At 45.6% G+C, this 25,480-nt stretch overlaps 1 protein-coding gene across 8 annotated transcripts in view; it reads left to right on the top strand.

Moving 5' to 3' along the window:
- LOC116940164 (glutamate receptor ionotropic, delta-2-like) overlaps positions 1-15,537 on the top strand; it is a 219,091-nt gene extending 203,554 nt beyond the window's left edge. For 5 of the 8 annotated variants that reach the window (XM_032949509.2, XM_032949507.2, XM_032949510.2 and 2 more), the window contains 3 exons: positions 733-899; positions 6,346-6,607; positions 7,893-15,537. In XM_032949509.2, the coding sequence (XP_032805400.1) occupies positions 733-899; positions 6,346-6,607; positions 7,893-8,546 (1,083 nt within the window). In that variant the 3' untranslated portion in view covers positions 8,547-15,537. The remainder of the gene's footprint in view (positions 1-732; positions 900-6,345; positions 6,608-7,892) is intronic. The other 3 variants (XM_032949512.2, XR_012941244.1, XM_032949511.2) reach the window with 3 other exon arrangements.
- Positions 15,538-25,480: the final 9,943 nt, after the last annotated feature.

Raw genomic sequence — 25,480 nt, 5'->3', positions numbered from 1 at the left:
ACCCCATTAATGTGATACATTACTCTATTACAGCGCTGCAGTGTTGTGTGTGCAATTACTCGGAATTAGAGAGCTCCCCCTGGTTACATAAGTCTGTTAATATCCATCCTCTGCGCGTGAGAATGATTCAGCCTGGCGGGTGAAGTCCGGCCATATGTCGGTGGATAAATCGGCACTGCCACGAGACATATAATAATAATTTACATTTATTTGTAAGGCGCCTTCCACTAATGTCTCAAGGCGTGTGTGGCCTCGCGACGGCTTGCCATCCAGTCCTGACGCCGGGAGACGGTGGCAGGGAGTGACGAGCCGGAGCCATTATTTAACAACTGCGTTCGTGACGCCTCTCTCTCTCTCTCTCGCTCGCTTATTTGTTTACAAAACAAACACAACACCGACATATTAATCACGAAGAAGCGTTTGAGCAGAAGTCAATTTCCGATGACCATTCTCAGCATCGCCCTCCGTATAATTGTTAATGGCATCGTAATTTACGCGTGCCACCGAATTTGCGCGCTGGACGTTGTGACAATCGAGAGCCACGTGGCGTGCACCGGCCGCTAAACGCTCACTCCCACGGCACGTTTCACCGACACACGTTAAATACGAGAACGGCTCGCACCTTCCGCTATCTTATTGTTTTTATTCGCGTCCATAAATCGTGATCTCTGGCTCGCTGGCTTACCCCCCCTCCCCCCTACTATCCCCCGCCGCCATGTTGTTCCATCGCAGGTGAAGGCTGGCAGCTTCGCCTTCCTGTGGGACTCGGCAGTGCTGGAGTACGCTGCGCTGAACGACCCAGAGTGCAGTATCGTCACCTTCCCCAGCACGATGTACACCAAGGGCTACGGCATGGCGCTGCAACACGGCAGCCCCTACCGTGACGTCTTCTCACAGCGGTTAGGCGCCGCACTCACGGTCCAGTCCGACGCAAAACACAACGATGCACTTCCAATAGTCACGCACCCACCCGTCACACACTCACCCTTCAGACACCCACCCGTCACACACCCACCCACCCGTCACACACCCACCCGTCACACACCCACTCGTCACACACCCACCCGTCACACACCCACCCGTCACACACCCACCCGTCAGACACCCACTCGTCACACACCCACCCGTCACACACCCACCCGTCACACACTCACCCGTCACACACTCACCCGTCACACACCCACCCGTCACACACCCACCCGTCACACACTCACCCGTCACACACCCACCCGTCACACACTCACCCGTCACACACTCACCCGTCACACACTCACCCGTCACACACCCACCCATCACACACCCACTCGTCACACACCCACCCGTCAGACACCCACCCGTCACACACTCACCCATCACACACCCACCCGTCAGACACCCACCCGTCAGACACCCACCCGTCACACACCCACTCGTCACACACCCACTCGTCACACACCCACCCGTCACACACCCACCCGTCAGACACCCACCCGTCAGACACCCACCCGTCAGACACCCACCCGTCAGACACCCACTCGTCACACACCCACCCGTCACACACCCACCCGTCACACACTCACCCGTCACACACTCACCCGTCACACACCCACCCGTCACACACCCACCCGTCACACACTCACCCGTCACACACCCACTCGTCACACACCCACCCGTCACACACCCACCCGTCACACACCCACCCGTCACACACTCACCCGTCAGACACCCACCCGTCAGACACCCACCCGTCACACACTCACCCGTCACACACTCACCCGTCACACACCCACCCGTCACACACCCACCCATCACACACCCACTCGTCACACACCCACCCGTCAGACACCCACCCGTCACACACTCACCCATCACACACCCACCCGTCAGACACCCACCCGTCACACACCCACTTGTTACACACCCACCCGTCACACACCCACTCGTCACACACCCACTCGTCACACACCCACCCGTCACACACCCACCCGTCAGACACCCACCCGTCAGACACCCACCCGTCAGACACCCACCCGTCACACACCCACCCGTCAGACACCCACTCGTCACACACCCACCCGTCACACACCCACTCGTCACACACCCACCCGTCACACACTCACCCGTCAGACACCCACCCGTCACACACTCACCCATCACACACCCACCCGTCAGACACCCACCCGTCACACACCCACTTGTTACACACCCACCCGTCACACACCCACTCGTCACACACCCACTCGTCACACACCCACCCGTCACACACCCACCCGTCAGACACCCACCCGTCAGACACCCACCCGTCAGACACCCACCCGTCACACACCCACCCGTCAGACACCCACTCGTCACACACCCACCCGTCACACACCCACTCGTCACACACCCACCCGTCACACACTCACCCGTCACACACCCACCCGTCACACACCCACCCGTCACACACCCACCCGTCACACACTCACCCGTCACACACCCACTCGTCACACACCCACCCGTCACACACTCACCCGTCACACACCCACCCGTCACACACCCACCCGTCACACACCCACCCGTCACACACTCACCCGTCACACACCCACCCGTCACACACCCACCCATCACACACCCACTCGTCACACACCCACCCGTCAGACACCCACCCGTCACACACTCACCCATCACACACCCACCCGTCAGACACCCACCCGTCAGACACCCACCCGTCACACACTCACCCATCACACACCCACCCGTCAGACACCCACCCGTCAGACACCCACCCGTCACACACCCACCCGTCACACACCCACCAGTCACACACCCACCCGTCACACACCCACTTGTTACACACCCACCCGTCAGACACCCACCCGTCAGACACCCACTCGTCACACACTCACCCGTCACACACCCACCCGTCACACACCCACTCGTCACACACCCACCCGTCACACACCCACCCGTCACACACCCACTCGTCACACACCCACCCGTCACACACCCACCCATCACACACCCACTCGTCACACACCCACCCGTCACACACCCACGCGTCACACACTCACCCGTCACACACCCACTCGTCACACACCCACCCGTCACACACCCACGCGTCACACACTCACCCGTCACACACCCACCCGTCACACACCCACCCCTGACCAGTTGTGTGCCAACACCCGAAGCGGTGTCTGTGCGTGTTGCAATTTTGTGGAGACGCGTTCACAAATCGGACCTTTTCACGGCGAGTTGCTCTCGACGGTATTTTGGCCTCCAATTCCACACTGTTCAGACGTGGTGGAAAAGGTGCTAATATCCACATTTGTGAGTATTATCAGTGGTCTCCACATATTATGACCGACTATTCACTATTATGCTGTAAACTGCTTCAAATGGTGTTTTCCACATTAGAAACACTATAAAAAGTGTTGCTATTTTGTGAATATTTTCAACCACATATCTGTGTAAAAGCGACTCCTAGAGTCAATGGGCCCTTAACTTGTAATAAAGCTAATCTCTCTAACTGCATATCAGTCACTGGAGATATGCACTTTCATATCAAGATTTAAAACTCTTTTGTGTGGAACTGCTTTGTGTTTAGTTTGTTTTCCTTCCCCCGTACCTCCGATTAGCACGGTTGGCTACGTCCGTTGCAAAAGAAGTACAAAATACATTGTCTATAAATAGCAGTCCTGAATACAACATTGTAATTACCGTCCAAGACAATCTACCAGAACCGTGGTGTGAGCAAGCGTTTGCAGGGCTGAACCTTTACGTTTTGCCTGCTCAGAGCATCGAACTTGCAGCCGAATCTCAAGACTGTACAAACGGCGAGGCACGCGACCAACGGAGGAACAGGGAGAGATATATTTGTTTATATTGAAGACACTTCATAGATAAGAGACAGTCATAGGCAGGAGAACGGAGCAAGGTCGTGGCCCTTGGCTTGCAGAGGGGGCAGCGGATGGCTGGGCTGGAGGCGGGAGGGCAAATTCCCGGCTTCAGAGCTGCCGCATGACGCGTCGACAGAGCTGCCCCACTCGCATCCCCCTGCCCCCCGCCTATTGAACAGAGATTGACAGACGGTTTTGAGAGAAGGCCTTGCTCACCCGAGCAGAGAGCATGCAGATGGGGATTAGAGCGAGATGAGGCGCGCGAGGCGGCGGCGGCAGGGGCGGTGGGCGGGCACTACCTTGGACGATGTTGAAGGTGTCGAGGGGGCGATGCCGTCGTTGACTCGGGATCGGAGCGACGTGGATACGCTCTACCGACGTGGGTGGTGGGTGGGGGGATCTCTGCGTGCGGCTTCGTGGATAATTTGGAGGTGAGAGATTTCCGAGGGGTCCTCAGGGGAAGAGTTGTGGGTCGTCTGGGCGAGAGGTGACGGGCTGGGGGTCTCAGCAGGGCCAATGGGACAATCAAGGTGTCAGACAGAAGTTGATAGATGTATGAGGAGAATTGAGAGATGTAATCAGCAGCTTCTCTTTCACAAGGCAGCAGACATCGCGGCTATCGCGATTTTCACCTGAAGACGGTGGCTCGTGGTGCTATCGAAACGTCGCGATTTATTTTGTTTTATTTCTACCTACGTGACTTTACCGAAAGAACCAAAGAGTATAAAATATTTGTAAAAAAAAAATGCGTACGACTGGTGATATAAGCGCATTGGTGCTTTTACGGTAATCCGTTCACACTTACAGTATGATAGACCAACAAAGGCATGCATGCTTTTTATGCATACCGCACTTTTTGCCCATGCTTTGACGTCATAAAAACTGGCAGGAAAATGTGAGTGGCTCCACTCCCATCACACGATGCAACCTTTACACGACGCCGCGTTTTTATCTCTCAGCCTGCACCGAGAGTCATGGGCAAAACGTATTAACGCTCAGATTTTGATTTGAAGCTTTCGTGACTGCAGCAATTCATATTCTAAGCTCTTTCGGTAAAGTCACGTTGAAGGGAAACAATAAAATAATAAAATATATATAAAACAACTAAAATTCTCACGACGTTTCGACCATAACACAAACGGTCGTCATCAGGTGTGTCGGTTTGCATTTATTTATTTTTAAACGGTGTATTTATTTATTTAAAAACGTCAGCGCCACGCGCAGCGATTTGGCAGTTTATTTAGAAGGACGAGTCCATCTATGTTCTGAAAAGAGGAGGGGGGAGACGAAAAATTAATGTATGCTGTCTGAAAGCCACTGTAAGCGTGAACAATCAATTAAGACCTGAAATGGTTTATCAGATCTTTCCAATTATTGCTAAGCCAGAATCCATCTTCTCGGTTGAAATTGTCTCTGTTTAAAAATAAATAAATTAATGCAAACCGACACACCTGATGACGACCGTTTGTGTTATGGTCGAAACGTCGTGATAATTTTTATTGTTTTATATATATTTTATTATTTTATTGTTTCCCTTCAACGTGACTTTACCGAAAGAGCTAAGAATATATATTAACGCTCATTCATGCTCCTTAACGTGCCCTCATTTAAAAGCAATCCCTGATTATGCAGCTCTCCCCCATTGTCAGGCAAGTTTAACATGCCCCCGTGTTTCATTGATAGCTGTTTGTGACATTTCAGCACGACAATCGATGGGTGTTATAATCTCGGTGACGTCAGTTTTTATTTCAGCGCAAACATGATTTTAATTTCCTTGACATATATGCATGGTTGCGTAACACCGCGTTGATACTTTAGGCAAAATGTCAAATTATTTGTCATGTATGTTCCCGCCTTTCACCCACATTGCCGCGCTCATCATTAGTAAAATTGATGGATACTTTGCTTTCTCAGCATTGCTTTAAATTAATTTTCCTTCCACTTAATCACATTTGTCAGAAAGTGTCCATTGCATATTTTGGGTGCACTCTTGTCATTTAGAGTTACCTGCAGAATTAAATTTCGCAGTTTGGCTTAGCTTGCCGCCATGCCGGCTCACGGGCATGTCGTGGGTTCTTGGTACAACATACTCACGGATGAGATATTGGTAACGATAATTATAATCATCGTTACCAATATCAATGAGTTGTTATCAATGTATCAATAGTTATTGATTATCATCGACGACAACAACGACAATGGTGTTATTTGTGTTCTGGAACTGAATGAGACTGATGAGCTGGAGGCCGTGTGCTTCAGTGATGGTTATAATCATTGATGATGATGAATTGATGATGATGCTGATACACTGATAAGAACTCATTGCTTATGGTGATAATGATGATAAATTGCTGGTAGTGATGAAGTGATGATGATGATGATGATAAGTTGATATTCATGATCTAATAATAAACTACTGATGATGATGACGATAGTGACAATCGACGTTCATGATTGTGAATTGATGATGACCGTGATGATCCCGCAGCATTTTGGAGCTGCACGAGACCGGCGAACTGGAGGCCATGCGCCAGCGCTGGTGGCCCCGCGCAGGGAAGTGCGACCCCATGGGGCACACGAGAGAGCCGAGCGGCGGCCCGGACGGTGGCCACATGAGCCGGGCCCTAGGCCTGCGCAGCTTTGCCGGAGTCTTCTGCCTGCTCGCCATGGGCCTGCTGCTCGCCTGCCTCGTAGCCGTGCTCGAGATCTGGTGGAATCGGCGCAAGAGGCACCGCGGGCCCAACAACCAGGCAAAGAACTGATCTTTTTGTTTTTATCACATGCGTTGTGCGCACACAATCGTGAACGGACCCGCAGGTGTGTGGGCCAGACAGTGTTCAAGAACCAGGCAAAGATTCGCGGCACATTTTTTTGGGTCAGGTAGCATGAGTAAAATGTTGCGTCGTAAAGCCTCCTCCACCCGACAGCAATTTAGTGAAGTTGTCCCGTGATGAAAAAAAAACGTGCCAATTTATTGCTGCTGAAGCAGCACCACCTCTGTTTGGGAGGGCAATCTTACAGCATTTCACAACTGGGTTCGACGCTTCTCTGGTAGTCACGGCCAGCATCAGGCAGTTGCCAACATTTTCGGGTGGAAGAGGTTTGACAATACACACTTTGACGACACGTTTTACCTACGCGACCTGACCGAAAAATAAATTATGATTCTTGATATTGGTTGCGAAAAAAACTGATGTTTTCTCACATACATTCATGTTTATATATACTTAAAGCCATTGAGGTTGTAGTTCTGTGTACTAACCTTGTCACTGTTCGCTGCAACAGACACCCAATCTCACAATTGGTAACTGAAAACAAATAATAATAATGTGTTGAGCGTCATTCAAATGTGTTGTACACTGTGGGTATCAAACGGTGTTGATTTTTTTTGCTCAAAGGTTCTTTTAAGCTTCCAAGAATTTAAATGTGCATTATTTTTATCCTGCTTGGTGTAATTTAGAGCAACAAAGCATTTGTCCTTCAATAACACGTCATGGGCCACAGTTAGGATGCAGATTGCACGTGCATAATCGGTGAACGTTTATGCAACGCACGTATTTGAACAGCCAAATTAATTTTATTAATTTGCGTATAATGATTATATTTCCAGAAGCATAACTACATTGGATTAAACGTTCTGCCCTGGGCAATGTACGAGGACAGAGATGCGGGTTGAGGAGCAGAGCGGTATGCGAGGCGTGCTCTCTTCCAGACCCCTAGCGTGCAACGTTAGACGTGCCCTTTAACGCTGTCATTAGAGACGTGGCTAATAGGTGCATACGAATGTCACCAGAGGGTAAAACAAATTAACTGGGGCTCTTGATTCAACACTTAATGAAAATCTATTATTAATGGATGATTTAGACCGGCATGAACAATTCTTTTTTTTGGGGGGGTTAAACACACTTAATATTTTGTTGCTTAAAAGGCACATGTATTAAACCGAGCCAAAAACCAAACAAATGCAGCATCAGGAGCACCAAACTCTCGCTGTAGCGCCGCTCCTTTGATTGGATACTGTGTTTTGTTAAAAAGGATGACAAGGAGATGGACATGCAGCAGTTTCACCGGCGGCTCAACAGCCTGAGCCTGGATGACGAAGCCGCTCACAAGCAAATTCCAAGCGCCTCGGGCCCCGCGGGCGACCCCCAGTCGCACGAGATGATGGGCGGCGGCGGAGGTGGGGGCGGCCCCGGGGGTGGCCGCAACATTCCCTCCGGCTCCATGCGGTCGGCTCACGTCTCCATGGAGCAGCCCGGTGACTACCCGCACGCTCACACCCACGTGCACGCCCACGGCCACGGCCACTCGCACGTCCACGCGCATGGCCACCTGTCGCTGCCGCCTCCGCCGCCGCCGTCCTCCACCTGCGGGTTCCTGCCCGATCAGGCGGGCATGGGCCCTGCCGTTGTGGCCGTGGCCGGCAGCCGCCCCCTGCCCTCCAAGCTGAGCATCAACCTGCCACTGGGCGGCGGCTGTGGCGTCGGGATGATCGGCGGAGGGAGCATCGGAGGGCCTGGGGGGAACGTGGGAGAGCACATGTCCGTGGGGACGTTCAAGCACCGCGCGCCCAATGGCGGAATGTTCCGTCAGAGCCCCATGAAGCCCGCCACGCCTGTGCCCTTCCAGTCGCTGTCCGCCACCATCCCGGAGGATCCGGAAGAAACCAACCATGGCACCTCCATCTAGAGTTAGGTCGTAGTGGCCCGAGGCCCGGGTGGTGCTGCGGGCTGCGCAGGTGAGATCTAGAGAGGGGATGAAGAGCGTCATAGTTGTGGAGAAAATCAGGGTCGAGGTGCGCATATCCACATGTGATAAGAGAAACAAATTTGGGAAAACATGCGTAGGAAATTACTCGATTCTCTCGCTTGTCCATTGACAAAACACGCACTTTTTACTATATTTGGATTTTTTACATTATCAACCAAGAAAAGCTGTAAATTCACATCCAATACCAATTGAGCACACTCAGTAGGGTGATTCAAGAGTCATTGGGAAAACCTAGATTACAAAAATAATCTTCAAAGATTTTTTTTTCTGTTTTTAGGTGGAATTAAGTCAATCACATGGTATTCTGAAATGCTCTAAACGGCAAACAGAATGAACATGAAAAGGAAGATTCTTGTGCCACTCACTGGTGAGATATTTCATTCCTTTCATTTTAGATTATAATTATATAATTTAAATCCATGAAAATATGCTGTATCTAGCATATAGCCTGGCTTTTTCCAAGTGACAAAATATTTCATTAAACGTTTTTAATATGGCAACTGCCGTCAAATTTTATTGGAGATCCCTTGTCATATTCTTTTGGAACACAATCTTAACTGGAAATATTGCAGAAATATTATTTACCCATTTATACCTCGGGCTGATAGTAAATATTATACGATATGCTTTGGAAAATGTTGAATTCAGTGCCAGCCGCATAACTTACCCGATGTTTGTGATAATCCACGTAAAGCGTGTAATAAAGTAACAGAATAGTCAACATCACTGTCCTAAAATGTAATCTAAAGCCATCACTATGAGGCAACACGGTGTTTCATGAGTGATGATATGCTAATTATAAATGACGTCACTATTACCATCACTGAATTGTCGGGTCACTTGCATGTTGTCCACATCGTGGAGCCTATGGATTTACCATTTGTGTTGGCAAATCCCACAGCTTTATAAATGTCTGCATGGACTATTTATCTTCACACTGTTGCTAAATTACATTTTTAAGCATAGGTTATTTAGGTTTTTGGATACTCCGGAGGTAATTATGCTGCATTTAATTGCATTTTAGGACACGATTTGATTCCAGCTGAAATACAATGCTCAATGAAGGATCTGAATTTGTATTCCACAGACATACAACGTTCAATAAAAAGGCCATTCTCTCAGCAAGATAATACACAGTTGCAGTGTCAAACAGCTGTGTATGTGAGATCCTCATGTTGAGACATACCAATGAAACCGTGTTGTTTTATTCGCTAGCGTCTGCATAAACTGGCTCTAAGTCTGAGACATAATCTCACGATGCAGATTAATGTTGTTATTTTTTTAAGAAACGTGCAGGAGAAAAATGAACGACAAATTTAGCATGATCCATCGCGGTGCCCTCTGTTGTGCTTTGAGAAACAGAGAGCAAGAACATTAGGAATATAATGGCCGCAAGTGAAGTCGTGATGAGTGTTATTGTTTCACGTCTACTGGATGTTAGTTGTCACATCTAATGATTTCACGCATTTTCTCGAATGCCGAGGCTGCCGTTCTGCTCATAAAACACATCGTTCGCTGGCAGACTACTTTGAAGTGTTAATGCTCTAGAAGGTAGCTGATTGAATATTCACTATTCAAGATGTTCAAAGATGCTTTGTGAAAAATGTTGACAAAAAATGCTAACTTTCTCGGACACTTATTTTAGCATTATTTTGTTTTACGTTCCTTCAAGATCCTCTTTAAAAGTTAAATTGTTGGACAAAGTTGCCAAACGGCGACGGTAGCAGACCTTACCAAAGGTACCCGTGGATACGTCACGAAGAGCAGCGGCGTTGGTGGGAGACGGCGGCAAGCACCGCAAAGGATCACTTGGCATTCTGAAGCTCACAGCATCTGTATTGATGTGACACACCAGCATACCAGTGTTCTAGGGTCAACATTTAGAGTGTTTGAAAAGCTTAATTTAATAACCGCCGAAAGGCCCCGTCCATTCTTTACACAGAAGAACATTTGACTCACACAACAAATGTCAATTGCAAGAGGTCATTGCATGGATCTGTGCCTGCATATTGCAGTGTTATTCAAGGTGTGTTTTGAGATTCCATCAACCTTGCTTTAAGGACTGCAAAGCTGCAGGGCTGCACTCGTACACACGTGTTCACGTGAAGCACTTTGGGCACAGACTGTATAATGGAGGTCACTTTTCAAGGACAATAGATCACTCCGCCCAGCAGGAAAAAACAAACATTTTTTTTAAACTCACACAAAATGTAACGAACCAATGAGGAGTTAAATTTCACAATATCACAAAAGAAACATTTATTTTAAAAGTAACTTGTAAACGTCTATATTGAGAAATTAAAATGTCGTAAGTCTGTGAGCCACTGAACACAGTAGCCTGGCAAACAAGAAGATAGAGAATAGTGGAGATGACATACTCGATTCCCAATCACTTTGCAACCATAGGAATTCATTGAAATTCAGATTTGCTTTGCTGTACTCAAAATACATTTCTAACAGACACCACTGACTTCTCCATGTGCCAAGAATGTCTATAAAAGTCTTTATTAAACTGTACATTTTTATGACTGCTCTTGAAGAAAATGAATTGTGAGATGTTGCAGAAACCTGCTATAAAGCTGTCTCTTTTTATGATATTTTCTCTTTCTCTTGTGTGTATGTGTGTGCGTGCGTGCGTGCACGCGTGCGTGAAGTGTACGTGTGCGTCATCCCACAGCATATGAAGCTGCCATTTAAAATTAACCAGATTATTTTACCGACAGTGTTTGTTGTTTTGAGCTCATTGGAATTTTCTTGAAAGGAATGGAAAGCTCACAAGCGGCCTTTGTACAGAATATGTTATAGATAAACCATGTACTATAAAGTTACTGATTTTGCCCTCCCGCTTTGGTAACACTTTTGTTTTTGCTTGCGTATAAATGTACGTCCAGATTAACTTTTAACACCCGTGGAAAATAGTGTTTAATGATCGGATTGAAACGTGAAACACATCGTTTTGTTTATTTTCTGTTTTAACGGTATGGTTGGCAAAAGAAGTGATATTTGAATTGCCATAGGTAGCTGTTGATATAATTCACAATGTACAGTATGTTTTTATAAAGTATATTTTGCTCTGTGTAAGTTTTTTGTGTGCATTGAATAATTTTAAGACTTTACAAGATGCTTTAGGTCATTCTTGTGCCGATTGGTGAGGAAAAAAAACATACCTTTGTAGCATTTTGTGTGTTGGTGCTTCAAATTAAATGTTAATACATCAAGGAGAGTGCAGATCTTTTAAATTGTTAAAACCTACTTGGATAGCGTGTGCTGTATAGACAGAAGGCTGCGGTAACATCAGCAGCCATTAAAGTGCAATGAGTTCTGCCTGGAGCCAAGTTCACACAGAGGTCTCAGAGGTATACCGTAGGATGTTCAGTATGTGGTGGCTTTAGCTTGAGGCATGCATGTATGTTGAACTTGTATGTACGTTGAACTTATTTCGCACCGTGCATAGCCAACCGTGCTAATCGGAGGTGCGGGGGGAAGGACGACAAGCTAAACACAGAAAGCAGTTTTAAAGGAATTCGTTTTCAATCTAGATTTAGAAGGGCATGGCTTCCAGTGGCCTCATAGTATCGGAAGGAAGAGCGTTCCAGACGGCCGCAGAAGCGCACCTGAAAGCGCCGCGATGAAGTGTCCGTCTTTGTTCGATTTGCGAGACAAAAGCCGCTGCTGCTGATGCTGTAAGGCATCTTTGGAGCCGGCCACCAAAACGTTCGCACAGAAAATGTCAATTTAGGTGATTCTTGCACGATCACGGATTTGAGAATGTGTTGGATTTCGTGAAAGACAACAATGACATTAACAGGCCAGGTTGCCCAAAAGTGACATAAACCATCCGTCGTGTCACGTGGAATTCGGCCGTTGTACGTTGTTCGCGTCTGGGTAACTACGTACTATAATTTTCTTTCAAACTTAATTGAGGAGGACGTTGACAACTTATTTCCCGCTAGTAATTGTTTTTACAAATGTAATGAAATAAAGCACAAATCAACGCACCAATAGAGTGTTCAACAAGGGTTTAAATTATTCTACAAGGGTTTAAATTATTCCACGAGGGTTGCGTGCATTTTAGCGAACAGAATAACCTCACAGTGCAAAACTTGCGAGCAAAAGTGTTCACGCCAGTATCAATTAGGGTTGTGACTGCGAATGCGGTGACGTTGCGAATTTACGCAGTGCCTCCCGTGGCAACGCCAATGTTAAAAGCCACCCTTTGATGACGCTAATTAACACACTTTAGACGCGTTACCCAGTCCGTTGATCATACTGCCATCGATCAAAAAAAAAAGTTTAATGAAAACACCCATTTCATAACTAGACATTCGTTTCTCATTTTAACATGCATTGACATTTGTATACGCGCTTGGTGTTTCATGTTTCGTAGATGATGCTGTTTAAGTCACCAAAGCTTTTTTCATATACATTTGTAAGTAATGACCAATGAGTGGGAGTTTGAATTAACAAATGCTGTGTAGCATTTAAAGAATATAGTAGTGCATTATGGTAGAGTGTTAAAAAAAAAAAACACATTTTAGATTGAAAATTTAATGTGGTGCAGAAGCGAATGACATGCGTGCTTATGCGGCGTACATACACTTTTGACAAAACAAATGAAATCCTAAGTACCGTACACTTGTGCAGAGATTGAATACGATTGTGAAGATTGATGGGCGGTAATGGCATCATGCAATGATCCAGCAAGAATTATAATAAATCAGGAAAGGCAGCTCTGGGTCCTTGTTTAATAAGAAGTGCTGATGCGTGAGATAAAGTAAAGCGCCAGGCTACGAGGATAATACTGGGCATTCAGCACTGGAGGTGGCAGTGATGCTCACGACGGACAATGACAAATGACGCTTTCGCATTATCGGAGGGAAAATTAATAAGCGGGGACGTAATTCACATTTTGATTCCTAGGGTTGGGTAGAGTACGAGATGATTAAAATCCAAAAGCAACACACATTTTATGGGACGATATCATTAGGCATAAATACAGAGGAAAGATGCTGCATTCTGAATTCAAACAATAAAATTGAGGTCCCTATGATTGCAACCCATGCAGTGAATGTAATTATGAGTTACGGTTTATTCTTTGGATGATCAAGTATAAATGTAATATGTTACCAATGAACCATTTACGGTGCGTGTGTGAGAGTATTGAAACACTAATATTTTGTTCCTTATTCTTAACATGTTATTAATTTGAGGAATATGCGTTGTTTCCTAACCAGATAATAGGTCATATGACACAAAAGACGCAACTAAAGAGGCTAAATAAAATAAAAATGCACTGCATAATTGTAGCATTGTGACTTTGCAGACCGATTGCTGATAATATTCATCAGTGTTCTCAATCAATTGAAAAACACTTTTAAAGAATCATGGTCCGTGATTTATATTTTTAAAAAGAATTCCCTGAAATTCACGCTTGAGTTTCTGTCCTTTCCGGAGCATTTTAAAGTAATAATTTCTCTGTGGCTAAATTTTGATTTAAAGCTTTCGTGACTGCAGGGATTCATATTCTTGGTTCTTTTGGTAAAGGCACGTAGAAGGGAAACAATAAAATAATAAAAATAGTATTATTCCCTTCTACGTGACTTTACCGAAAGAACCAAGAATATGATTCTCTGTGGCTGTCAGTGCTGCTGTCTGTCACTCTGTGCCCACGGTAACACTTGAACCCTTGACCAATCATGATGACATTTTTGAAAATGGGCTGCGACCACAATACCTCACAATTGCCTTTTTTGGTCAAAAGTTCAAAGATGTGGGGTCACAGTGTTTCACAAACATGTTTTAGGCCGTGTGTTTGTCAAACCCACAATATTCTTTCGACTGTTCTGTTGTCGGCTTTCAGAAAGAGAAAAAAACTGAGACAATTCCTGTCGACACTATATCGCTCGGTGAGGATTGCTTTTCAAAGTAAAAAAAAAGAAGGCCCTGTGTGTTGAGGTCATGGGTCTGTCTGGGGCAGTGACAGGGAAAGCACTTAACCACAGTGGTACGTGGAAGCTCAATAGCCAACGGTTTAGTTACAACTGCATTTGCCTTGTAATATTGCTATGCCCATGTCTTGCTATGAGTATATGTGAGCATATGTGAATAAGCAGACATTTTATAGTGAAAAGAATATGTATTTTAGAAGTGAAATCAGCTAGGACACACACCCAGTAGAGGGGACATACTGTGCATAATCATCTTTGTTGCCTACCTTTGTTCTTATTAAATTTCAATAATTGTTCTGAGTTTAGTAATAGAAAAGAGGAATAGAAGCTTGCACCTTGTCAACTTTATTTTCAAACATTTCATAGCCACACAAAAGGTGAAAACTATTTCGCTGTGGATATGCAGTCTAAAAAGCATAATTTTTTTTTAATGTTCTATTATTGTCGAAGGGATTATATTTTAAATGCTTGTGTGCCATTTCAATTCACAGACACTAAGATTACCCAACCACTATAGGTATTTTTTTTTTCAACTTTAAAAATCGGTTTTGCAAATTACAAAACACAACTGTTCACAATTCGAACCGACAGTGTCGTGATGAATCCACTCGGATGACCTTGGAAGGCCTCACTTTTTTGATAGAATTTCTGTACAAAGCGGCCCACTGCTTAAGCATCCGCGCTTTTTTTTTGCAGCTGCTGCTGCTGCTGCCGATGAATGAGTGTGGGTTGGGAACAACGTGGCAGGTGGTATGGATAATTGTTGGTTGTTTCAAAGGCGGAGGTTTCAGTGGGAGGAGAGGGTCGCGTAAAAGGGGAGATGGCATACGTGGTGACGATTTTTGTTGTTCATTGGCTCCCATGACTCGCAACATTTTGCCCCGGGCCTGCTATCAATTTGGAAATCATTGTTTCTGTGAAAATACCTTTCTATCAATAAAACCATCACCATTTTGCAATGATCGATCTTTTGAGATGTCTAATTTCTCCATTTACAGATGAATAAGGAAATCAATGCAACGTGTCAGAATACTGTATACCTTTTGTACGTGTGGGGGGGGGGGGGGTAAACTTGACAATTATTTGCAATTTTGATGTAAAGCTTTCGTGACTGCAGGGATTCATATTCTTGGTTCTTTCGGTAAAGTCACGTATAAGGGAAACAATAAATAATAAAAATATAAAACAAAATTCTCACGACGTTTCGACTGTAACACAAGCAATCATCATCAGGTGTGAAAACCACAACAAGAAAATTTTAAAAAGTGGCGGTTTTTTTAACGTTAGCAGCACGGATAGCGATTTGACAGTTTGTTCAGATGGATGAGTCCATCTATGTTCGGAAAAGAAAAAAATTTGATTGATCACGCTTAAGGTGGCTTTCAGACCGCATCCATTACTTTTCGTCTCCCCCCTCCTCTTTTCCGAACATAGATGGACTCGTCCATCTGAATAACTGCCAAATCGCTCTCCGTGGTGCTAACGTTAAAAAAAACCGCCACTTTTTTCAAATTTTCTTGCTGTGGTTTTCACACCTGATGATGATTGCTTGTGTTGCAGTCGAAACGTCGTGAGAATTTTATTGCTTTATATTTTTATAATTTTATTGTTTCCCTTCTACACGACTTTACCGAAAGAACCAAGAATAGTTATTTGCAATGTTACAAGGTTTCTTTTTTTACCATGAAGTACAGCGATGTAGTAATGTATTTCATGAGAATACAATGGCACATTTCAGTTGGTAATGTGTAAGCTAGGCAATTTAATGTCTTAAGCTGGACAATTTAACGTCTAAGCTGGATAATTTAATTCTGGGTTGTGAGCTCTCGAATGTATATTAGGCTTGCTCCACGAGTTGTTCGCCATGATGTCCGACGTTTCACTACGTGTGCTTGGAGCTTCTTCTGCAGAAGCTTCCTTAACAACCTGAACGCACACTGTAAAGCTATACACCACAATGTGAAAGGCTACATCGCCACTATGAGCGTTATTACTCATGTTTATGCAGCCCATCATAGAAATGTGTTCACCCCGAGTACTGCAGGGTACTCCCTCAAAAACAGTACTGAGACTCAAGATTCCCCTTGGTAAATCGATTACATTATTAATATTAATCCTATTTATGAATTTACATTATTATTATTATTATTTGACGACAGCACACCTGCAGGTAGTAAGTCGGGCCTTTTCACTTTTATTCTAGTCGATTGAAAGTCGTCATGGCAGTTTTTGTTTATGCAGATATAAATATGGTGCATTATCTTCACCATCATCCCCTTCAGCAGCCAGTAAATCCTCTGCTGGATGAAGGACTTCCACAGAGACGCAACCACCCCTCACGACCCCACGATGTGACAATCCGCCGAGTGACCGCGTAAGAACGCTTCTGTACTCGCGTATGGCAGCAACGTGTTCACGAGTCAACTGCCAACGGCCCATCAGGAGGATGCAGATGTAGCGCATGCAATGTTGCTGTCCCTCCTGTGTTCAAGAAGCACAGGCTACTACAGTGGTTGACAATATGGTCTACGCACTAATTTCACATATACAAGTGTAATGACGAATTCGACGCACTCGTCCTGGGAAGGTTTTCATTTATTAAGGAGCCACGTGCTGACACTCGGACAGGCAGAGACCCCCACTGCAACAGCCCCGAGTCTCCCGCGCATCTCCCTTATATACGGTCCGAGGCCACGCCCCCATTCCCGAACCTTCTCGCTGGTTCTAGATGCTCGCTCCACCAGCAGACTCCACCGTCCTCGTCCGTCACCTGGCCACGCTCCTATTCTCGATCATTCCCGTAGCCACCAGTCCCTTTGCACTGCAGGCTGACTCCCCTGTCATTACCTCCCGTAGCCACTAGTCCACTCGCACTGCAGGCTGACTCCCCTGTCATTACCTCCCGTAGCCACCAGTCCCTTCGCACTGCAGGCTGACTCCCCTGTCATTACCTCCCGTAGCCACCAGTCCCTTCGCACTGCAGGCTGACTTCTCTGTCATTACCTCCCATAGCCACCAGTCCCTTCGCACTGCAGGCTGACTCCCCTGTCATTGCCTCCCGTAGCCACCAGTCCCTTCGCACTGCAGGCTGACTCCCCTGTCATTGCCTCCCGTAGCCACCAGTCCCTTCGCACTGCAGGCTGACTCCCCTGTCATTACCTCCCGTAGCCACCAGTCCACTCGCACTGCAGGCTGACTCCCCTGTCATTACCTCCTGTGGCCACCAGTCCACTCGCACTGCAGGCTGACTCCCCTGTCATTACCTCCCGTAGCCACCAGTCCCTTCGCACTGCAGGCTGACTCCCCTGTCATTACCTCCTGTGGCCACCAGTCCCTTCGCACTGCAGGCTGATTCCCCTGTCATTACCTCCCGTAGCCACCAGTCCCTTCGCACTGCAGGCTGACTCCCCTGTCATTACCTCACGTGGCCACCAGTCCCTTCGCACTGCAGGCTGACTCCCCTGTCATTACCTCCCGTAGCCACCAGTCCACTCGCACTGCAGGCTGACTCCCCTGTCATTACCTCCTGTGGCCACCAGTCCACTCGCACTGCAGGCTGACTCCCCTGTCATTACCTCCCGTAGCCACCAATCCCTTCGCACTGCAGGCTGACTCCCCTGTCATTACCTCCTGTGGCCACCAGTCCCTTCGCACTGCAGGCTGATTCCCCTGTCATTACCTCCCGTAGCCACCAGTCCCTTCGCACTGCAGGCTGACTCCCCTGTCATTACCTCACGTGGCCACCAGTCCCTTCGCACTGCAGGCTGACTCCCCTGTCATTACCTCCCGTGGCCACCAGTCCCTTCGCACTGCAGGCTGACTCCCCTGTCATTGCCTCCCATAGCCACCAGTCCCTTCGCACTGCAGGCTGACTCCCCTGTCATTACCTCCCATGACCACTCGTCCACTAACACCGTAGGTTGACTCTACTGTCATTACACAGGTACATAAACACTCCATAAACATGCTGATGTTGTGGTCTCCTATGCTATTGTCACAAGTCACAGGTGTTGCCCTTAACTGTGCTTGGTACTGGAGAGTAATCGACAAGAGCCAAACGGTCGTATTGCAGCATTACACCGGCCTTGACCAAACCGGTTGTGACGAGGTGAAACTCAACTCTTCATTCGACTGCTCATCAACAGCCACGCTCGCCTTGTTTGCACTCTCACCTAAAGGGTACACAGACTTGCATTTTTATTTGTGTAATTACCTTTTTTTCCTCTTCATATTCTTTGGGTCTTTCGGTAAAGCCACGTAGATAGAAAAAAATTACAAAAATCTAAATCACGACGTTTCGATCACAACACAAGCAATCGTCTTCAGGTGAAAAAGGAGGGAAATCTGCTGAGGCAGGCTGTTTATAAAGGTTTAGAGTTGGGCAGGGCAGCTAATATTAGTGAGTAGGAGAGAGCGAGTAGGAGAGAGAAATTTGCTTGGCCCTAGCCGAGCTCGGCCAGGGCCAAGCTCGGCTAGGGCCCGGAATTTTGAGAAGTGACAGCAGCAGATGTGAGTGTAAAGGCCATCGGTATTACCTTAGTGTTGCGGCATCTCTTCAGAATAGTGGGCGACTCGATCAGGTGAGCCTTCTTGTCTCGAAGTTTGTTGAAAGATCTAATAGTTGTGTGGAAACCCTCCCCGTAGAGGCGGTTCAATCTTGACTTAGCTTAGCTTTAAGCTTAGCTCCTACGTCATGATTTAGATTTTTGTTATTTGTTTTCTATCTACGTAGCTTTACCGAAAGACCCAAAGAATATTTATTCCTGCAGTCACGAAAGCTTTAAGTCAAAATTTTCCTTTTTTCCCCCGACCAGGAATGAAAAGGGACACACAGTACTGTAGCAGACCACGGTATTTCGACATCTGCTTGAAACTATAGGTGTTTTTTTCTCAAAGTTGTATCAGGAAAATGGATTCAAGTAGTATTTTTTCATGCAATTCAGAACTATTCAACTGCAGTGAGCTTGACAACCCAGAATTTTAAGATGTCACGGTGTAACGATGGCCATATATTAACACTACTTTAAGTGTAACAATGTGAACTTGAGCTAAATATTTTTTTTTCTTCCTATTTGCATATTTTTTTTCATTTGCATATAAATTCATATATTTTGTGAAAAGTTGCAAAATGAGTTTTTTGTTAAGCACTAAGCTCATTATCTTCCAGGATTAGCAGCTAAATGAATGCAAACGTGTACATGGGCACAGCTCCCTTAATTTTGGATATTAAATATTGCAAGGTTGGACCCGACCCTACACTTTACATCAAAGAGAAGAAAAATCCCAAATTTCTTTATTGGATTCTTCAACTGAAAACTTTGAGAAAATAATTTCCAAAGTGAGTTTTTTTTGTCTTCCTATACTCCCTTGAGGGAAACTCGTTTAATGAGTAAATAATAAAAAAATGCATTTTGCAACTTTAGCTATTTCAACATCAATTCATGTCATTTAAGGTTACCGTGAGCTTGGCTTATAATTGCATTCCTAATTGCCAAACTTTGAATATCCAAGTTGTACACGCTCAGGTTTAGTTTTAGAAAATATATATTATGAATGTAGATGGGAACCCTGATGTACACGTGTGCATATAAATAACGGAATTTTTGCCGACTTTATTGCATTGTATCCTGCACAAGTTCGTGTTTTAGCAAGATTTTGTGGCAGTGTCAGCGTGTAATCTAGCGGTTCGGATGCAAAAAGTTGGTTGATCACAGAGAGATTTGTGAAACTCCCAAACTCGCTGAGGGGAAATGTGGTCAAGAGATGCTATAGTACAGCAAGTGGGTTGCTGTGAACCCATCTGTTCAGACCGTTGAGCTTCATGCCTTCATATGAATTCATCTTCTCCGGGTTTTCTCCAATTGCAAAACACTCTTCAATTAAATAAGCCAAACATTCCAATGCAAGACCTTCCTGAGAGAGGGACTTGAGACTCGGTAAGGCTTTCATGAATAAATAGATTCATTTGTATTATTATTCCAGAGTTATGAGCCCGTGCTTTTGTGCCACGTGTAAATCAGTCATAGCCAAAGTTACAATTGATTGCAGTACATTAACGCCGTGTTAAAGTATACATTATTTTCAATGTTTAAGCGGTAAACCAAAAATTGGACATTATCTTTGAAAATGCAGTATGTTGTCGCGATGTACCCTCACATAGTTATTCATTACATAACAGCGAGCATGCTATCATACAGTGCCAGCTTACGTTATACTTGTTGGAAACAAAAGTAGTTTACGCTCACGATGTTTAACACGTAGCAGGCTTTCCCGACCAATATCATCCATGATAGAGGGGGTTTTTTGGGTTAGATCGCGTAAATATATAAATGTGTCGTTAAAACCCGCCACCACCCGACAAAGCCAACTAGTAAGGGTTGTCATAAATCGAACATGACATGTAAGGGTTGTCATAACCAGAACATGGCACGTTCTGTTTACGTGACAACCCTTACTAGTTGGCTGTGTCGGGTGGTGGCGGGTTTTAACGACACAACATTTATATATTTACGTGGTCTAACCCCCCCAACAACCTCTATTATGGCTCATGTCATTATTGGTGAATCAGTGAAGGTTCAGGTGAATAGTGCATACACACCATGTTTATGTCTTTAGTAAGTTATCCTGTTCCTCCGTTATCATTAATAACACGTTGGTTTTCTAACCAGTAATGGTGAAAAAAAAATATCCCTTTCATGTCCGTCCACTAAAGGAGAAAACTCACTGATGGGATTATATGAAATATAAATTTGGACATATTGGGGTCTGACTTGCTTTGGATTCCATGTTATATAGGCTGCCAAATGTGTTGCGTAATGTTGATGGACGCAAAGTAAATGTTATTTGTATTTATGAAGAAAATTTTGCAAAATTACAGAGACAATTGCACTGTGTAATTGTACACACTTTCTTCAGTATAAATGGACATGAATGTTAAGAAGGCTCGATTGAGCGTGTCTGCACTTTCTTTCATGCTGATTCATGTAATGAATGCATTCCGGAATGTGCGCTATGTAGTCCTTTAATCAAATAAGTCTGCGGACAATTTTTGATTCAACAAAATATGTGAAATGCAGAACAATTTATGAACACATCGGGGTGTACTATTTGTGATGATTATAATTATTCCAGAAAGTAGTGCGACATGTTGTTTTTGCTAGCAAACAGTGATATATATTTAATGCTTGAAGGCATGTTTATTTTTCTCAAGGTAAGTTGTTTGTACATGTATTTGTTCCTGGTTGAAATTGTAGAATAATTCTAACATTCCGTGAAAGAAAATGCATTTTAGCTTCATATCACTTAAGCCACGTGTGTTCGTGGCTGTTTAATTGCGTTTGCACATTGGTTCAATGTCAACTTGTATACGGTATAGCTCAAGCTTATTTCCACGGCTAATATCAGGAGATCATCTAATAGACTTAAGTTAGTGGGGGTACGGTGGCTACGTCATAAGCAGCAGCCACGCTACAACCTAGACACCAGCACTTGATTAGCGGCCACAGCCAACATTATTGGCAAGCGATCTATAGCCGGTGCAAACCCATCATCCCTTCACAAATTCACACTGAGCAGAGTGGTGAAGTAACGTTAATCAGCTCCCAGTGATGCCTTCATCCAACAAAGAATGAGATCTATTCATAGTGAAAGATGTTAACCACCACTGTAATAGGTATGCGAATGAAAAACTGCAAAGGACCACGAAAAATATTATTTCCGACCATTGGCAAAATCTACGGCTGTGTGGGGCACCTTGTTAATGTGGGCCCCCCAGAGTGATGCTGGCTCGTTTACTGCTGCCGAAACATAGGCAAATCAAGTTACGGGTTCTCACAAGGACCCCTCCAAACGGGTAAAACACCATCGCCCGACTGCAGGGGGGCAAATCTCCCTGAGCTGGTCGAGCACGCAGCTCAAAGTGGGTTGGTTTGGAGCACCACGCAAAGCCTGCGGCGATTCCTCTCTCAGGACCATCGCAGCGCCAGCGGCCGCACACTCACTTTGGGCAAAGTTGATTGATGGAAGTGCACGTTGCACGCGGAAGCCGGGATTGAGTCCCCGAGTGATTATGACGGGAGTAATGTACCAGATACGACACCGCTGTGCCAGCCCATCATAGGGTTTACACGGCGAAGCAATCCCATATTATTTACAATTTTATGTGTTTGAAAACGAACGGCCCTTTCCATGTCTGATCTCATCACGTTCACGAAGCTCCTTTTGTCTCCGCGACGTATTGGAAACTGTGGAATGGACATCAATAATGCAGCGTGATTGAAGGCATATGTCATTTAAATGCAAATTCAAGTATTGCTGTCAGTACAATTAGCAAAGCAATTTAGGCATTCGGAGTAATGGGTAGTTGAGCTCTTATGGTTTTAAAATTAGCCGCGTATAACATGCACAGATGAGAGAGCCAGCAAGGACCTCGTTCGAATGAGTCACTGTGCTCTCCCTTGGCTTAAGGCTGAATTTGACAGCGGTACTTTTCAATGCAAATGACTGCCGGTGAGGAGTGTACAGGTAGCTTCTCCCTTTATTATGTTAAATAGAACGTGGGGGTGAAACGACACATTACCCACCGTTATGGATGATAAATTGGCGGGGATGCATACACTTGAAATGTGATGAGAAACGAATTAAAAGGTACAATGGAGTGAGAATGGCGTCTCGTGCTATTCACGTTCAGCACAAGAGAATCACTTCCGTGCGCTAACGCGTGGCCATGGAAGCTCTGTGGAAATTCATGGCACACTTTGCTGTGAACCCAGCAAGCCAGCTGTGTTCCACTCCTGGCCACGGTACACGTAAACTGGCGACTGATGTCCTGAACCGGCCCTCGACCCCTTCTTTAGCAAAACCAGCACTGATCGGTGTGGTGAAATATGGTCAAGCAACCCCCAATGGCTGTCCATGGCACGAAGAGACCATTATTCAGCAGGAGAAGACAAGGGGCTTCAAATGAGTGTGTGTGGTCTTATTAAATCGTCGACTACCTGAATGAGAAAGTGTTACAAAGTAACAGCGTTCATCAAGGCGCGTGGGCCCATTATGAGGCACTTTTTTTTAATCAGAGGCGTTTTTAATCAGTGTTAATGGAGGTATTTCAGTTCACTCGCATTTATAGCCAACAAACATTTAGAGCCTGTGGGAAGTGCGCGTGTGATCACTTTCAACATTGATGATTAAAAGCCACAGTGTGTGCGCCGTGAGAAATAAGCATGACACGAGGTGCCAAGAGGAGCGGCCCTTCAAGTTTGAAGTGGGTGAGTCGTGGAAACTGTACACAATAATTGCGTGAGTATTATTCACACATTAAAATAACCTTAGATACATTACAGAGTGTGGTGACGAGCTTGCAATTTATAGTTTGTAGTGGCAAAATAAATGTATTGTCTCAATGTCTCTTGGAAAAACAAAGGCAACCACCTGTCAAATGCACTTATGTTTGTTTGAAGAGCAGATGTTCAGTTTTCATTGCACAATCCCATATTTGCGGACCGTCAGATTGTAACTCAACCACCGCGCAGCGTTAAGCTAACATTTGCCAGCGCGGTGTGGTAGGTAGCGTGGCATACCTTTTAGCGGACAAGTGCCCTTTGCAAGCATTCCATGGCAAGTCCTCTTTGTTTAATTTTTTTCTCAGCGTTGGTGGCCGCCCTGTGACGGCATCGCGCGAGAGTGCACCCCGAACTCTTGCTCCGGGTTATCAGATTGCCCGTGACACGTGCAGGTGGTACGGTTAATTGGTATGGGGCTGCTTCGTATAATCTACCCAGTGCCCGTGCATTCGCGAGAGACACTTCTCCCAGGCAGCTGCCTGGCTTTCAATTAAGGGCCCAATCCAGCGGAGCCAGGCCTGATGATAGCGGCGCCTGCCACCGCATCCCAATTAACCACACCACCTGCACATAGAGCAGCAAGAGCTGCAAAAAGGTTCCCGCGCAGTCTCGGGGCCCTTCCCAACAAACTCGAGTTTCCACTCGCTATACTGCAGGGAGGTAAATGTGACTTCTTGCCAGCGATAGGCGCATTTTATTTGAAATACCAAAAAACACATTTTTGTAAAGTCCCCCCTCCTCCCCAGCATGAGAGTGAGAGTTCTGGGACTTTAGCACAAATCCACCGCTATTGATCCCGTGGTCACTGCATGGGTATCTTCGATGTGTTTTTGAAGATGTCTTCTTTTCAGTGACCTCCTCCCACCCCCGGGGTCGTGACATTGTCTTGCGTCATCACTGCTGCATTACATTGGGGCAGAAGGGCAGTTTTTTTTAATCTAGGAGACAATTTTTGATGGCGGTAAGACATGTACAAGTTACTCCCATCTCTTTCAACTTGCGGTCACAGAGTGAGTCCTATTTTTCACAGTCAAATATGTTCGTGTGCACAAGAGAGGAAAGCGAATAATAGGTCTGCGGAAGGACTTGGTTTCTGTGATTGTTTTGTATCTACGTTGAAGTTCATTCACACCATGCATAGACAATCGTGCTCATTGGAGGTGCCAGAGAAGGACAGCAAACTAAACGCAAAAAACTGTTCTATTGCAGGTACTTTACCACTCTATCTTCATTGAAGTGTGTAATGTATCCAGGTGCTAATGGTACTCGACCAAAATTGAGAGATAGCAAAAAGCCTTTAAAAAAAGCAAATACATCCACGCGTATGTTCATATTTTGTGTATATGCATCTTGCTGACGCTTTACAAGTGCATACACGGCATTTGTATTTTTTCGAAAACCTCAGCACTCAATGGCAATAAAGTATCTTCTTTCTGAAAACACTTTTCAATGACATTCGGGACAGTTTTTTTAGAATTGTGCTTGCATTTTGCTAAGGGCAGCATAAGCTAAAAAGCGTCACCTATCAGCCTGGAGCTCAAATAGCCGTTCACAGGATCAGTCT

Source organism: Petromyzon marinus, chromosome 8 (genome assembly GCF_048934315.1).
Source record: "Petromyzon marinus isolate PM22_M1 ecotype Great Lakes invasive population chromosome 8, UKy_Petmar_22M1.pri1.0, whole genome shotgun sequence".
Taxonomy (NCBI): Eukaryota; Metazoa; Chordata; class Hyperoartia; order Petromyzontiformes; family Petromyzontidae; genus Petromyzon; species Petromyzon marinus.
Note: the sequence above shows the minus strand (reverse complement) of the source record. Positions and strands in the feature narration are given on the sequence as shown.